Source organism: Lemur catta, chromosome 2, assembly GCF_020740605.2.
Source record: "Lemur catta isolate mLemCat1 chromosome 2, mLemCat1.pri, whole genome shotgun sequence".
Taxonomy (NCBI): domain Eukaryota; kingdom Metazoa; phylum Chordata; class Mammalia; order Primates; family Lemuridae; genus Lemur; species Lemur catta.
The window spans coordinates 35,627,849-35,642,803 of NC_059129.1; the positions used below are offsets into that span (position 1 = coordinate 35,627,849).

General features: G+C 54.2%; 2 protein-coding genes across 10 annotated transcripts; one reads left to right on the forward strand and one right to left on the reverse strand.

Moving 5' to 3' along the window:
• Window positions 1-5,628: 5,628 nt before the first annotated feature.
• CDIPT (CDP-diacylglycerol--inositol 3-phosphatidyltransferase) lies at window positions 5,629-9,106 on the reverse strand. The gene is made up of 6 exons (XM_045543376.1): window positions 8,877-9,106; window positions 8,660-8,794; window positions 7,841-7,994; window positions 6,950-7,031; window positions 6,419-6,500; window positions 5,629-6,311 (listed from the first exon to the last, which is right to left on the reverse strand). The coding sequence occupies exons 1-6, from the start codon at window positions 8,917-8,919 to the stop codon at window positions 6,166-6,168; spliced, it is 642 nt and encodes a 213-aa protein (XP_045399332.1). The 5' UTR covers window positions 8,920-9,106; the 3' UTR covers window positions 5,629-6,165.
• Window positions 9,107-9,334: 228 nt separating this feature from the next.
• Window positions 9,335-14,353, forward strand: LOC123632758 (putative protein T-ENOL). Of its 9 annotated transcripts, none has more exons than XM_045543382.1 (6): window positions 9,335-10,035; window positions 10,300-10,382; window positions 10,651-10,801; window positions 11,045-11,078; window positions 11,271-11,328; window positions 13,989-14,353. In XM_045543382.1, the coding sequence occupies exons 2-6, from the start codon at window positions 10,326-10,328 to the stop codon at window positions 14,022-14,024; spliced, it is 336 nt and encodes a 111-aa protein (XP_045399338.1). In that variant the 5' UTR covers window positions 9,335-10,035; window positions 10,300-10,325; the 3' UTR covers window positions 14,025-14,353. The 9 variants fall into 9 exon arrangements, with proteins under 9 accessions (XP_045399338.1, XP_045399339.1, XP_045399340.1 ...); XM_045543383.1 differs by having other exon boundaries at window positions 9,335-9,880; XM_045543384.1 differs by having other exon boundaries at window positions 9,335-9,682.
• The last annotated feature ends 602 nt before the right edge of the window (window positions 14,354-14,955 follow it).

Consider the following 14,955-nt stretch of genomic DNA (forward strand, 5'->3'; position numbering starts at 1 on the left):
CTGGGCTCTTCGGGAGGATTGAGGGGGGAGGTGCCCTCTCCCGACCCTGCCCCACAACCACCAAGGGCCCTTATTTGGGAGAGGATTCAGGCGCAATCAGCCTGGACATGCCAGCCCCTTAGGGCCGGGGAGAGCTGTAGGTGCCAGGCCTTCCTTTGCTGAGGAAGTTACAAAGATCCTAGGTTTGCAGAGAAGAGCTTGGGTCTCCTTGCTGTGTGGTAAGAGAAGGCAAGTCAACCTCTCTGATCTCTTTTCCCATCTGTGAAATGAGCCAGCAATTCCCCTTCTGAGCTGGGTTGGTGCAAGGTGCAAATGTAATGATGACTATTTTAGGGTTGTATTTCTTTTCCCCCGTGGTGGCCTGACCCCATGAGCCGTGTTTCCTTCCAAGTTGAGTTTGTGTGGCCTGTGGTTTGACTCAAGTGTGAGCTGTATTTAGCACACAGTGCGCAGCGGTGCTGGCTCAGTGTGTGTGGAATAGGCGAGTGAGTCAGCCCTCCATCCCCAAACTCTCCTACATCTTCCCTCAAGAGAAGTAACTAATTTAAAGCTCTTCAGCTGGTACCTGGCACACGTTCAGTGCTACTTGTTACTGCTGTTTATTACTGGCCTCTGGGGACCAGTGACAAGCAGGCAAGAGTATCTGTGGTGGGCACACTGTGACATTGCCATTACCAACACCCACACCACCTCTGAAACCTCAGCCCTGCTGCCCCAGCTCTGCCTTCCACCAACCATTCCTCCCATCGATGCTCCGGTGACCTTGACCCCAGCCACTTTCCCGTCGATAACCCCCTGCCCCTCTTCATTTTAGTTTTGCCCAGCTTAGATTCAGCGCTTTGTCCCTCCCCTGTGGTATTTAGTGGAAAAAGCCCCCTCCTTCCCTGCACTGCCCCGGCCAGCTGCCCTCCGCCCCCGCACTGATCTTGGCAGCACAGTTGAAGGGAGGCCTAACCGCCCCGACTGTGCTCCTGTGTCCGGTGTGAGATCCCCTTCAGCCAAGCACTCACACCTCCTCTCTTCTCAGCCTCCTACATTCCCGCCCACTTTCTCTCGCCCCCTTGAGAGAATAGAAGCAGATTGGGCAGGAACTCACCCCTTCCCAGCAGCAAATCTGCTGCATCCGGACTCTGTCCTTCCTGGTCCTTGTCCCTCCCCAGTCCCCAGGGCTGCACTCCCACGGACCACCTTCCTCTCCCGAGCCATCACCTTCTTTCTCCTGCCTGGACCATCGTCATCAGTGTACAAACGTGCCTTACTCTCTTCCACATAAAACAACTCATCCTTAGCTGACTCCTACCCTCTCCTCCCGTTCTGTCACAGCCAAATTTCCCCAGAGTTCTGTGGTCTCTCTTTCCCTTCGCCACCTCTCATTATCTCTTCAAACCACTCTAGTTAGCTTCTGTCTCCACCCCTTGCTTTATGGAAACTGCTCTGATTGACATCACTGTGACGTCCTGCTGCTAAAGCCGGTAGTTGGGTTGTCCTCCATTCAGCCTCACCCAGCATTTGGCACAGTTGGGCACCCTCCTTCCACACCGGGCTCCCCGACACCACCTAGTTTTCTTTCTCCTTGGCCTCTGGCTGCTGCTCTGCTCAGCTTCTATCTAAATTGCGGGTTTCTGTGTGCGCTTCTCTTACCTCCGTACATGCTCAGCCAGGCTCGTGACGGTAGATCATCTCTCATTGACTTCAAAATCTGTGTCTCCAGCTCCGAGCTCTGGACTCATTTTCAATTGACAATTTGATGTCTCCATGTGGAGACAAAGTTCATGTGACTTGTTCTGGCCAATGAAATGCAACGAGAAGTGCCATTGCCACCATACTCGCTCTTCCCTTTTCCGTATAAAAGGGTGACCAGCAATGGTCCACATAGAGGCTGTTCCATCAGTCTGGGTCCCAGAGAGATGGTGGTGTGCAACAGAGCCACAGCTGACTCACAATAGACACGCAGCAGGCGCGAGAAATATGTGCTATAGTAAGGGACAGACCGGAGGGGTTGTTTCCATAGCATAAGCTCGCCCAGCCTGACTACTGCACGTGCCTTGCAGGACTGTAAGATCTGGTAGGTAACAGGGCAAACTGTTCTCGAATTGTCTGCATGAAGATGGGCCCGGCACAACCATATGGTGGGGAGGACAGTTCCTTGCTGGAAATATAGTGGAGTCCCAGCTCACACTGGAGCCAGATTCTAAGTAGTTACCAAATTTGCCCTTGAATGTTCCTTAAATTGCCCATAAAATATAGAACAGTGAGATTTTCTGACGAAGTTCAACACAGCCTGTTTTTCTCCAGCACTGGAACAAATAAATGGCTTTTCTTTGGTTGAATACCAGTGAAAGTCATTGATTTAAGGACCCCTTTTATAAGAAAAATCTGTCTTTCAACAGCCAACTCACACTCAGTGTGGTAAGATCCTGTTTACCAAGTCAAGTTCCTCTTCTTCGTGGGCCCATAGCTAATCTATATTTCCCAGCCTCGCTTGCGCTCATGACCCAGCTGTCGCCAATGGGATGAGAGTGGAAGTGGTAAGTGCCGATTCCCTGCCTTCCCATGAAAACCCGCCCCATGCAGTCCTCCATGCACAGCTCCGTCCACGTGTGCGGTGCAAGCAAGCAGGGCGATCCTGGAAGCCACACACTGAAAACGGAGGAATCATAAAACGGGAGTTGCCTGAGCTCCTGAGTCGCCACTGGCAGGAGAGCTGCCTCCGGGGCAGGAGCACCTGATTAAGATTTGATAAGAGTTAGAAGTAGATTTCTGTCCTGTGTGAGGCACTAAACACCTTGCAGCTTGTTGCAGAAGTCAGGGTGACCTTGAATCGCAGTGCAAGAGCCGAGGACTCACGACCGCCTGGGGGACCAGCAGAGTCACAGTGCCTGTCTCGTGCCCTCTCCGAATCGCGGCCCCTGAGTGGAATGAACACATGGGATTTCTTGCATGGTGGCTATTCATTCAGTCTGTAAGCATATAGCTGAATTCCAGAAAGTTTTACTGCACATATGTGGCTCCACTGTATTCCCCAGATCAAACGTAGTGACGCCAGGACCCAGTTCAGCCCAGAGTCTCTCCGCTGCTCACCTCCAGATCAGGAGCTACTTGGTCCTGGGCGGCAGACACAGGCTCTGTGCTCCGCACGTTCCTCCTGAGCTCAGTGCAGCCCGTGGACCGGCACAGTCCTGGAGTGGGAGGGGCTCAGAGCCCTCCTGAGTCTTCAGGGCTGGTCCTGCCGGCCTCAGGACCCTCGGGCGCAGATCCCGCAGCGGGGAAGGTGCTCACATTCTCCCCCCAACTCTCCCTCTCGTTAAGATCACATACAGCTGGGGTTACATAACTTGGAGACTTCTGAGGTCACTGTAAATGGTTAGGACCAAACAGCCCAGAAGCCAGTCAGGGCACTGGGAGCCAGACGGGTAGAGGGCTACCTGCTCTGGGGCTGGGGCCAGTGCTCAGAGGGCACACCTTGCGGAGGGCAGAGTGGACAGGAAGGAAAAGGGCCCGGAGTAGGCGCTGGGAGGGCAGCCTATTCCAGTCTCCCACCTTGACCTGGAGCGGGCCGGGCAGGGAGCGCAGCTCGGCCTTGTGTACTGGTATCTTCCTCAAGCACAAATCTGTCCCTGCCGCTGCCCTGCTTCAAGCCCTTCAGTGTTCATCCCACCAGAGCCCCCGAAAGCAGTGTGAGGTGGTTTCCGGCAGCATTGTTCATGGTGGCAGGGCCTGGTTAGGTCAGTCATGAACGGCTGGCTCTGCGCTGAGGCGGAGCTGCTGCGTGGGAAAGGTTAGGAGCACGGGCCCAGAGCCAGACTAGCCTGGCTGCACCTCTCGGGGCCTGTGCGTCCTCCCTGGAGAACAGGCACCGTAACAGAGTTGTCCTACTGATAGTACCCAGCACAACGCAGCTGTCATAGTCAAGGCTAATGCAGGTAATGGCACTCAGAACGGCGGTAGCTTGTTAGCAGAACAGCACGTACAGAAAATGAATTTTATTTATTTATTTATTTATTTTGAGACAGTCTCGCTCTGTTGCCCGGGCTAGAGTGCTGTGGCGTCAGCCTAGCTCACAGCAACCTCAGACTCCTGGGCTCAAGCGATCCTCCTGCCTCAGCCTCCTGAGTAGCTGGGACTACAGGCATGTGCCACCATGCCCGGCTAATTTTTTTGTATATGTATATATTTTAGTTGTTTGGCTAATTTCTTTCTATTTTTAGTAGAGACGGGGTCTTGCTCTTGCTCAGGCTGGTCTCGAACTCCTGAGCTCAAACAATCCGCCCGCCTCGGCCTCCCAGAGTGTTAGGATTACAGGCGTGAGCCACCACGCCTGGCCTGAATTTTATTTTTTGAGACGAGGTCTGGCGATGTTGTCCAGGCTCATCTTGAACTCCTGGCCTCAAGCGATCCTCTTGCCTTGGCCTCCCAAATAGATGGGATTACAGGCGCAAGCCACCAAGCCAGGCTATAAAATGAATTTTAATGTAGAAACATAAAGTCCAAACACCACCCCGGCTGGTTTCTTCTGCCTCATCTCCCACCAGCTCTCCGCTCTGCAGTTCCCCAGCACTTGATGTTCCAGCCACATCTATCTAGATTTATTTCAATTTCTGCAACTTCCCCGGGTGCTCTCTGGCCTCCTTGCCTTCGTGTGCCGTTGCCTCAGCCAACAATCAGTCCTCTCCTCTGCACTGAGCTTTTCCTCCCAATTCCTACCAACTTTCCAATTAAGATACCCACTCCTTCACCAAAACCTAAGATGCTGTGGCATCTTCTACTCCCATCCCCCAACAAGCACCTTCCTAAGTGTGTTATCACGTTCTTACCGCTGTCCCTCCGTCCCCTCCCCAAACCCATGATCTCCAAGGGGCTGGGAAGCCAGCTGCCCAGTTCCCACTGAATCCCCTGTGCCTAGCACAGTTGAGGCTCAGCACACATCTGATCAATTTTAGCTCTCTTGGACATGGGAGCCTCTTGGCTAAGCTATTATAAGGATAAAATGAGTAACATCTGCAAAAAAACCCTGGCATGGGGTCTGGCATATGGTAAGTCCAACAACACTATAGTTTCAAAAGCTCAGGTGGTAGGGGTGCTGCTAAGGACAGATGCCCAGAACAATGCCACAAAGAAAGAACAGTGATTCTCAACGTCATTGGGAGGAAGAGTCACCTGGAGTTTATTAAAATTGCAGACTTCTGGGCCGTCCCTAGAGATTCTGACTCTGAAGGTTTGGTGCAGGGTCCAGGAAGGTGCATTTTTAAGAAATATTCTCCAGGTGGTCTAAGGACCACATGCTGAGAAACCAGCTGATCGATTCATGAATATTTATTAGGCAGATATGCCAGGTTAAGGCTGGTCTTCATTCTAGGACAGAGAAGGAAACGAGAAGAGTCTGTGTGCTCATGGAGTTTATGTTCCAGTGGGGGTAGAAAATATTAACAATACAAATCAGTGTAGACAGTCAGTGACATAAAGCAGGTGGGTGGAAGGAAAGCCTCTGAGGTCACTGTGTAGTGACAGGAAGAAGTGAGACAGCAAACAACTAGAGGAAAAGCATCCAGATGGATCTTCCCTTTCTCCCAAGCTCCCCTCAACCCAGGCCCTGATCCAAAAATGTCTCAAAGGAAACTGAGTCCAGAATAGTGAAGCGTCCACCTTTATTATTGAGGCTTCCAGGGCCAGGGGAGACAGGACACAGGGAAGAGCAACAGGGAAGGATCCAGATGGGCCCTTCCCTCCCAGGCTTCCTCTGGCCAGAGGCAGAAGTCTGACTTCCCTGTCTTTGGGGAAATCTGGCCCCTATACCATTCCCCTTCTCAAGTGTCCCTAAAACTCAGGCCAAGCCAGACCCCAGCGTCTGGCTGAGCCAGCAGGATGGGACAATGCCCGGTCCTCAGACTGGCCGCCTGGCACCCCAGGAGCACCACCTGTAGGGGCAGGGCCTCCTGAGCACCCGTCCTAATTTGAAGCCCCAGTCCTTGGGGACCCCAGGGATGGGACTGTCCTTGGGATTACAGAGAATGTGACATCACCAAAAAGAGGCTGACCCCATACCAGGAGGCCGGACAACACATTAGGAAGACGTGAGGCTGGGACCTCCTGTGAGGGGGAGGGGAGCCGTGTGGCACAGTGAGACTCCCAGGGCAGGTGGGCAGCCAGGGTCCAGCAGTTCCAGGGTCACTTCTTCTTGGCACGGTCTGCCATGTCCAGGGCAGCCATGTTGCGGGCGGCCGTGGTCAGGTGGATGACACTGATGAGGGCCTTGAGCAAGGCGACGGGGGCAGTGATCCAGAGGCCCATTCGGAAAAGGCCCACGGAGCCAACTGCGGGAAGGCAGCAGGGAAGTGAGGGGCCCAGGGTAGGGGGCCTTCATTTCCCCTGGGCAGGCCAGAACCCCTTCCCTCCCTCCTGGCCATCCCTCATTACCTACCTAAAGGTCCCTCGGAGAAATGGAACAGGTAGAGGAGGCAGAAGAAGAGCTCATTTCCAGCACACAGGGTGAACAGAGCAGGCTGCAGACACAGCAAAAGGCTGCTTAAAAGAGGCAGGGTGGCATGCCACCCCACCCCCATGCGACCCGCCACCACTAAGTGGGGGCGGAGGTGTGTCTCAGCAGATTATTTCTTTTTAAAAATCCTTTCAGAGGCTGCCTATGCTCCTGGAATAGGCCCACGCTGGTCTTACAGACCCCTCTGGCTTCTCTCTTCCTCCCTCCCTGTCCAGCCACTCAGTTTCTCCTCCCTGGGCACACAGGGACCTGTTCCCACTTGCTGCCTGGAGCAACTCCCAGCCCCCCCCACCAATCCTCCACCTCCTCCTCCAAGCCTCAGGTGACAGGAACCTCCTCCCTGGAGAGACTGGGTGGGCCCTCCTCTGAGCCTGTTTCCTCCTAACCTGGGCCAGGGTTCAGCCCAAGACTGCCCATAAGCTGAATGCATGGGGGCGGGGCAGAAATGCCTACCCTCGAGGTGTAGTAGACGCGAAGCACCGGATTCCCAGACAGGTCGATCATCTTGTGACTCTCACTGCCTCGGACCACAGAACTTGGGGAGGAAACGGGGGTCTATGAGCTTTCCTGACCACTGCCATCCGCCTGATCCTCACGTCAGCCCTGTGCAGCAGGTGCTGGGATCACCCCTACTGGGCAGATGAGGAACTGGGGCACAGCTGAGGACCAGTATTTTGCCAAAAGCCACACAGTTACCTAGCTGGGGGCAGAGTTAGCATTCAAACACTGCATTCAGGCTGGGCGCGGTGGCTCACGCCCGTAATCCTAGCACTCTGGGAGGCTGAGGCGGGTGGATCGCTCGAGGTCAGGAGTTCAAGACCAGCCTGAGCAAGAGCGAGACCCGGTCTCTACTAAAAAATAGAAACAAATGATCTGGCCAATTAAAAATATATATAGAAAAATTAGCCGGGCATGGTGGTGCATGCCTGTAGTCCCAGCTACTCGGGAGGCTGAGGCAGTAGGATCGCTTGAGCCCAGGAGTTTGAGGTTGCTGTGAGCGAGGCTGACGCCATGGCACTCTAGCCAGGGCAACAGAGCAAGACTCTGTCTCAAAAACAAACAAACAAACGAACAAACAAACACCACCTTCAGAAGCCCCCAGGACCCTTGCTATGAGCTGTCACCCATTTGGAATCCTAGAATATCCAGCCAGAAGGGTCTCAGGAATTGCTTAATCCAACTGTAATCATGACTGAGGATCATCAGAGTGTCCTTCAACAATGTGGAGCTAAAAAGGAGACCTCCCAAGATGCCTGAAACCACCCAGACACCCTTCCATCCAGTCTCACCCCCCCCCCACTGTAGTGTCTCCAACTGGTCAACACCCCCAGAATTGCAGCAGACCTGTGCAGGTGCAGCCAGTGACTGGCGACATCCAAGCTCATACTGAGCTGGAAGAGAAGTGTGGCTCGAGGGTACAGAAGGGCCAGGTTGACCAACAGACACATGGTGGAGCAGCGGTCCGTTAGCATGTCCAGCATGGCCCCAAACCGAGTTCCTGAAAAAATGGGGACTATTAGGTGGGAAGGGGCTCCTAGGGAACAGTGGGTGCTGGACAGGTGCTCATATTTGGCACACTGCTCCAATGCAGAGTCTAAACAAAGACCCAAAATGTCCACGTGCCTAGGGCAAGGGTCACAATGAGATGGCACAAGAGGGTGGAGGGAACAGTGCGGGGGTGGGGGTACTATCTCCACAATTCATCAACCCCAGAACCAAGGCTCTAGGGTAAGACAAGGAGGCTTGATGTCTTAGGGGAAGTCTTAGAGGTGGGTCAGGAGGACCAATTAAAGAATCAGTCAACCCTCTAGAAGCCATCTCCATTCCCTCTCCATCCTCCCCCTAAACATGCCTTCTAAAATCCCTATTGTTTGTGCTGGGCACACAGTAGGGCCCCAGTAAACACCTGTTGAATAGATTTTTATTCAGAGAGACTTCCAGCAGTGCCACAGCCATGTCCAGTTTGGCTAACCCACACCACTCCCACGCAATGGCTTCTCAAGAGAGAGCTTAAATGCCTTCTGCTACAAAACCAGGCCATTCTGTTCTGCTATCTGCAGAGATGGGAATGACAGCCCTGTGCCTCTGAGGTCCTGAGAAGGCAGGAAAAGGGGCCAGAGGGTTTCTGGACCCCAAGGTTGGCTGGGAGGGGGTGTCTGTTACCTTGATTAAGGGCTCGGGCAGCGTGTCCATCGAAAGCGTCCAGGAGGCAGCTGAGCAGGTAGAAGGAGGAGGCCGTGAGGGGGCAGCAGGGCATGAAGTAGAAAGAAATGATGGCGAAGACAATCCGGGCGTAACCTTGGAATGGGAGACAGGGCGGGTTCAGCGAGCCAAGGCCCCTCGCTCTCCCCTCCGGCCCGGAGCCGCGGGCAGCACTCACCGATGAGGTTAGGCACGAACAGGAAGATATTCTCGCCTGGCATCGCGGCCACCCCCTTGCCGTCCCGGGCCCGCTCTGGAGGTGCCAGCGCCGTCCCAGCGCCGCTCTGCGGCCTCACCCTCCCGCCGCCGCCCCGGCCCGGGCGCAGATGCCCAGGCGCGCAGAGGGCCGGAGCAGGGGCCGACCCAGAGGGGCGCGGGGCGCGGGGCGCGGGGCGCGCACAGCCCGCCCTTCCAGGGGGCAGCCCCTCCCCGCCACCCCTCCGGCGCGCGCTCCCGCCTCCCAGCCGCGGCCCGCGCCGCGCCGGCTGTGCTTGGCTTCCGTGAACCTGCTCTTCCGCGAGCGTCCTGGCAAAACTGGAGAAAGGAAAAAGCAGCCTTAAAGATGGCTGCGGCCCCTTTAAGAGCGGCCCGCTTCCTCTTCCCTTTCCTCCCTCCGCCCCTCTCCGTCGGCTGCCACCAAGCACAGAGGGAGGGAGGAGCGGAGAGCGACCGACGCCGAGCAAACGGAGGGGGCGAAACGGAAAGAGCAAAAGAGAAGGAGACCTGGAGGGATGGCTCTGCGTTCCTTTTCGCGGGGGTCTGACTTCCCGGAGACAAAGATAAGGCGATCAGACTCTGCCCTCCCGAGTCTTTGCGTCCCCGAGAGCCCCGGCTGTTTAGTACAGTCCACGTTTCTCGTCGCCGCCCCCTAACGCCCCGGCCGCCTTCGCCCTCGCCCGCCCCGGGCTGCGCGGCGGCTAGAGGGGCTGGGGGGCGGCCCGGGCGCGGTTGCGGCCTGTGTTCCCCTGGTGGCGGGAGGATCAGGTCCCAGGCTCCCCTCTGCGTAATCTTCCCAAACTGCTCAAGCTTCTGGCGCTTGGCTCAGTGCCCCCCAAGAAGGGACCCGCAGGGGTACAGAGGCCGGAGGAGCGAACGGGGCAATCCAGGGAAATACCCCCGTCTTTAGTTCTAGAACTCCTAATCTCCTAGCGACGGGGCTGTGGAACACCCACAAATAGCAAGGTTTTTATAGCTACGGGTAGCGGGTAGCGCGCCGCCCAGCCTCCCACTTTCTCCCCAGCTCCCACTCCCCGTCCCCCGCGACCTGTACCGGGGCCCCTTAGACCTCCTCGTCTCCCCTCCTGCCGAGTAGCCCAAGATTTCAGCCCATCTGCCAGGTCTGGGCTGCAAGTCGGCTGCCTTGGCTTGGGAAGGGCCCTGGGAGAGAAGGAGGGGGACCCTCTGGGTGAAATGGGGAGAGGGGGTGGTGGGGGCTCCCCCTCCCTCTCGAAGCTCTAAGCCAACAATTTCCCCCCACCAGAACGAGAACGGAGACAGCGGGATATTTCATCTAAAAGCCTTGTTTAAGTCCGGGCCTGGGGATGGGCTCTGGGGGGATGTGGGCTGTTTCTCAGCCTGACGCAGGCTTTGACTGTTCGCAGGGGCATGGCGTCCACACCGACCAGGAATGAGGAGAAAAAGGGCAGCCGGCAGCCTCAGGCTGTATCCTCCTCCAGCGGAGGAGGTCCGGTGAGCACCGAAGGGGAGCTCTAGAGGTGGGAGTGTAATGACATGACGAGCTCCTGGGCCTAGGCACCCAGTCCCAGGGCGAGCGGCAGTCTAGCCTAAGCCCTCGGCACTAGGCCCTGAGGCCCCCAAGACTGCCCTCCCCCCGACCCCAGGTCCAGGGCCTTCTAGCCAAATCTCAAGACCCAGCCCTCTAATACTAGGTTCCTTGGACCCAGAGTCCCTGGCCTGGTCCCAGGCTGAGCTCCTCTGACTTCCTTTCACAGAAGGTTTCGTCATCCTGTTCTGAGGAATTCCTGACCCGGATCAGCACAGAACTCGCAGATGAAGCCTTGTTTTTGGCTCGCTGCCATGTGAACACTGTGCCCATCAAGGAAAAGCAGACACAAGACCAAGGGACTCAGATATCCAGACACGGTGACCCCCACCTCAGGACCACTGTGTCAAGAGACCCTCCCATGTGCCTAGTTCCCTTCCCGGACCTCTCCAGGAATCTGGGCCCAGCACCCCACCCCACGGCCAGCCCCAGGCCCCGCACCCACTAACCCAGCATCTAGTCCTCACTGCCGTCCAGGAATCCCCTCAGCCCTTCCCACCCCAGCCTCGTCTCTTTCTGGCCATGGGGATAGTCATTTCTCTGACTGGGGTCTCTACTTCCAGTGTTCTTCACCAAGACCCGAGGCACAGACACTCGGTGAGTGAGGCTTCAAGGGATATGCCCTTTGTCCCGGGAGAAAGACGAGAATCCTGTAGGGGAGAGAGCAAGGGTTTGACGACATCCCGGCAGGGGAGGGGGGAATTCTGAACCAGAAAGTTCTATTCTCTTCTGCCCTGACACTCAAATTCAGAGTTCTCAGCCCTCTCGCCTCTCTTCTGCCATCTCCAGCTCCGACAGAAACCGTACCCACACCAAGGCACACCTCCTGCCCTCCCCTCGTGAAAAGGTGTGTACAGGGTCTGTGGATGACAAGGCCACTCAGTGGTAACCAAACCTTTCACGTTTGCACTATGTGCCAGTCCCCGTCTTAGGAGCTTAGGACACAGAAATAAATAGTACAGTCTCAACCCTTGAAGACCTCACAGTTCAGTGTGGGGACAGACAAGTCAATGGCCAACTACAATATAACATGGACACGTGCCCGTGATAGAAATGGAAACAATGAGAAGAATACTTATCCCAGCCTCAATTGGGACAGGAAAGAAAGGAATTATGGAGCTTCTTGAAGAAGGTGACACCTAAAGAAAGAATTTTCCAGGAAGAAAGGGCTGGCGGGAGATCCAAGCAGTAGAGGGACTGCATGAGCAAAGCCAGAGATGGGTCCCAGCAGAGAGAGTGTGAGCCTGTGTGTGTGGGGGGGGGCTGGCATTAGGGCAGGAGAGGTGGGACCGGAACCAGGTTAGCTGCTGGAGCCGGGAGGCAAGGCCGGCAGGGCCTGACCGCTGCAGACTGTCCCGTGTGCCTTCTTAAGGTCCTGGGACATCTCCCTATAGGTAAGGAGCCACTGGAGACTTCGATCCAGGGAGGTTGGAATTTTAGGTCAGTCACTTTTGTGGCAAGTGGAGACAGTGACCTGGAAAGGGCAGAGCCTGGAGGCTGGTTAGAAATGATTTCAAAGAGACCAAGCTAGAGACAATTAGGTCCTAAATTGCCACAGTAATAGCAGAGGTGAGAGGAGGGGCACATATGAGAAAAAGACCAGGAAGATCGAAAAGTTTGGTAGTTGATAGAAATGGCAGGAGGAAAAAGGAGTCAGGAGACTGCCAGGTGTCTGACTGCGGAACCGAAGTCTGATCATGTCCTGTTTCTGCTCAGAGCTCTGCAATTGCCCCCCATTTCAGAGTAAAAGGCAAAGTCCTTCAGTGGTTTACAGGGCCCCACATGATCACCTCCTGTCCCCAGCCCACTGTCTCCCTGCTCTCATTGTCTGTAACTGCTCCCTTGTTTCCCCCACTCTGTCACGCCCACCTTCTATTCTTCCTGGCATGTGGCAGGCACACTCTCACCTTTGGACACATTGGGTTTGAGGTGCTCATGGGAACTCCAGATGGAAATCCCCTGTAGCCAGTTGGAAATATGGGTTTGAAACACGGGAGAGGCCTGGGCTGGTGAGAGAGAGCTGATATGGAGGTCAGCAGGGGAGCTGGCAGTTGAAGAGTGGGTGTGTGGTTGCCCCGGGGGTGGGTTTGTATAGAGTGAGCAGGGAGGGGAAGCTGAGGAGGGAGCCCTGGAGAACCTCTCCATGTGACAGGCTGGCAGAGGAAGAGAGAGGGGTTCAGGAAGGCAGAGAAGAAACTGACAGTCAGCAGATGTTTACTAAGTGTCTATTATGTGCCAGGTCCATCAAGCCTGGGGACTAGTAGGATAGGCATTTCTCTGAGTTGTATCACTAATACAGTGGAGAGTAAACCACTGTTCTTGTCTTCAAGGAGATGACTTTCTAGTGCCTTTGGCACATTTGATATCTCCCAGTGGGTTTGGGTATTAGAAGTAGCAGAAAAGCGTGGGCCATAATAGCTAATCTGCTTTTTTTTTTTTTTTTTTTTTTTGAGACAGAGTCTCACTCTGTTGCCCGGGCTAGAGTGCCGTGGTGTCAGCCTCACTCACAGCAACCTCAAACTCCTGGGCTCAAGTGATCCTCCTGCCTCGGCCTCCCAAGTAGCTGGGACTACAGGCATGAGCCACCATACCCAGCTAATTTTTTCCATATATTTTTAGTTGTTCAGCTAATTTCTTTCTAGTTTTTTAGTAAAGACAGGATCTCGCTCTTGCTCAGGCTGGTCTCAAACTCCTGAGTTCAAATGATCCTCACGCCTCGGTCTCACTAATATGCTATCAACTTGATAGCATTGTGCAAGTTGCTTCCCACCTCCCGATCTATCAGGATGCTCTGTGAGGGCTTTGTCTGTCCATACAGTGCTTTTCCCCTCCTTCACAAATGGTACTGGATTGAGGATTTCATCCTGAGTTAACACCTTCCCCTTATCCACCTGCCAGACCCCAGGACTTTTCCTTCCTTAAAAAAGAATGTGGAAGCCTGTGGATCTTGAATAGTGGGGCACTGTAGCTGGTCAAAAATGTTGAATGGGGGAATGGGTGAGTGGATGGGATGGTACGTAAATGGGGAGATAAATTCACTGAAAATTTATTAAGCGCCTACTATGTGCCAGCACTGCACTAGGGGCTGGAGTGTCACAGTGAAAAAAAAATAGAGTCCTTGCTCTCAAGACATTTAAGTGGGGGGTGAGTGATTAGATGGAAGAGAGTTGAGTGGGTAGGTGGATGGATGAGGGATAGAAGGATGGGCAGATGGATGGGGAGTGATGGATAGATGTGTGGATGGAAGAAAGTGGGTGGATGGGTAGATATATGGATGAATGGATAGATGGTGAATGGTGGGTGATGAATGGATGGGTGGTGGACAGGGTTTGCGTGGGTGGGTGGAGAATGGAAGGATAAAAGGATGTGAGCCTTGGGTCTAAAGAGTCAAAAGGCTCTTAATCTCTTCTAGGGAGCTCTTCCTAACAGCTTGACAGCTGGAGGATGAGCCCAACCCCCTTTGGTGTTGCTCTTGGCCTCTCATGTCCTCCCTCATTTTGTCCCTAGAGCATGCTTCAAAACTCCTCTTTTACAACTCGTTAAACACCAGTTTTGGGGGGACTTCTGGTCATGAGCAGCATCACCCTGAAGCCTCCAAAGTGTTCTGGAATCATCACACCACTCTCCACCCTCAGCCAGCAAGGACACCACCAGGAGTAAGGTGTTAATAAAGAGGCAGGGATTGTCGCCTCTCACAGGCTCAGACAGTGCTCTGGTGTGGCTTCTCTGGTGTGGAGGTATGGGAGGAGGGGAGCCTTTTTTTTTTTTTTTGCTGGATGTAGATGCTGGATGTGGGCATATTATTGGAATGGTTTTAATTCAGGCAGTTATCTGTCGGCCTGTTGGCAGAGGTAGATGGATCCAAACCCAGCCTCCTAGCCGAACTCCAGCACCTTAAGGCCTAGGTCCGTGGCATCAGAGTGGGCCCACTCTTGCTTCTGAGGAGCCACCTTTGCCACCCCTGTCGGGACTGAGGACCCTGAGCTGTGGCCCTGTGCCTATGGGCACACTGGCCAGAAGGCGGTACAGGGGGCTTTGTGGAGCGTGCACGTAAATTCCAGCTAGGCATTTATCGCAGCTTCCTGAGGAAGTCAGTTCACATCTCTGAGCCTTAGTTTCCTTATCTGAAAAATGAGAATAATAAATTGTCCCTGTCTCACAGGGTCCTTGTGAGGGTTAAAAAACAATGCGTACAAAGTGCTTAGCGGCACAGTGTCTGCACAGGATACTAAAAAACTTAAGCTGTTATCAAGATCAGTTTGCCTCATGTTTTAAAATTCAACCCCCTTTTGAGTACTTCAACATTTTTTCGAGTATCCTAAAAAGATTTGTCTTTATATATAAAATTTTAATTATTTAAGATTCAGTTAATTTGGAGAAAGACTCTTTAGATAAACAGGCTGGAAATTCCTTATAATGTTCAAAAGTGGCTGAAGTAGAAAAGGACGCCCACAAGGAAACAAAACAAGCACAC

Excerpts from the sequence above, each read along its gene's own strand:
- LOC123632758 (XM_045543377.1), top strand. The coding sequence starts at position 9,430 with ATGGCTCTGCGTTCCTTTTCGCGGGG. Across the intron at positions 10,388-10,650 it reads CCTCCAGCGGAGGAGGTCCG|AAGGTTTCGTCATCCTGTTC; the intron begins GTGAGCACCGAA and ends TTCCTTTCACAG. Across the intron at positions 10,802-11,044 it reads GACTCAGATATCCAGACACG|TGTTCTTCACCAAGACCCGA; the intron begins GTGACCCCCACC and ends CTCTACTTCCAG.
- CDIPT (XM_045543376.1), bottom strand. The coding sequence starts at position 8,919 with ATGCCAGGCGAGAATATCTTCCTGTTCGTGCCTAACCTCATCG. Across the intron at positions 8,795-8,876 it reads GTTCGTGCCTAACCTCATCG|GTTACGCCCGGATTGTCTTC; the intron begins GTGAGTGCTGCC and ends TCCCATTCCAAG. Across the intron at positions 7,995-8,659 it reads TGCCCGAGCCCTTAATCAAG|GAACTCGGTTTGGGGCCATG; the intron begins GTAACAGACACC and ends CCATTTTTTCAG.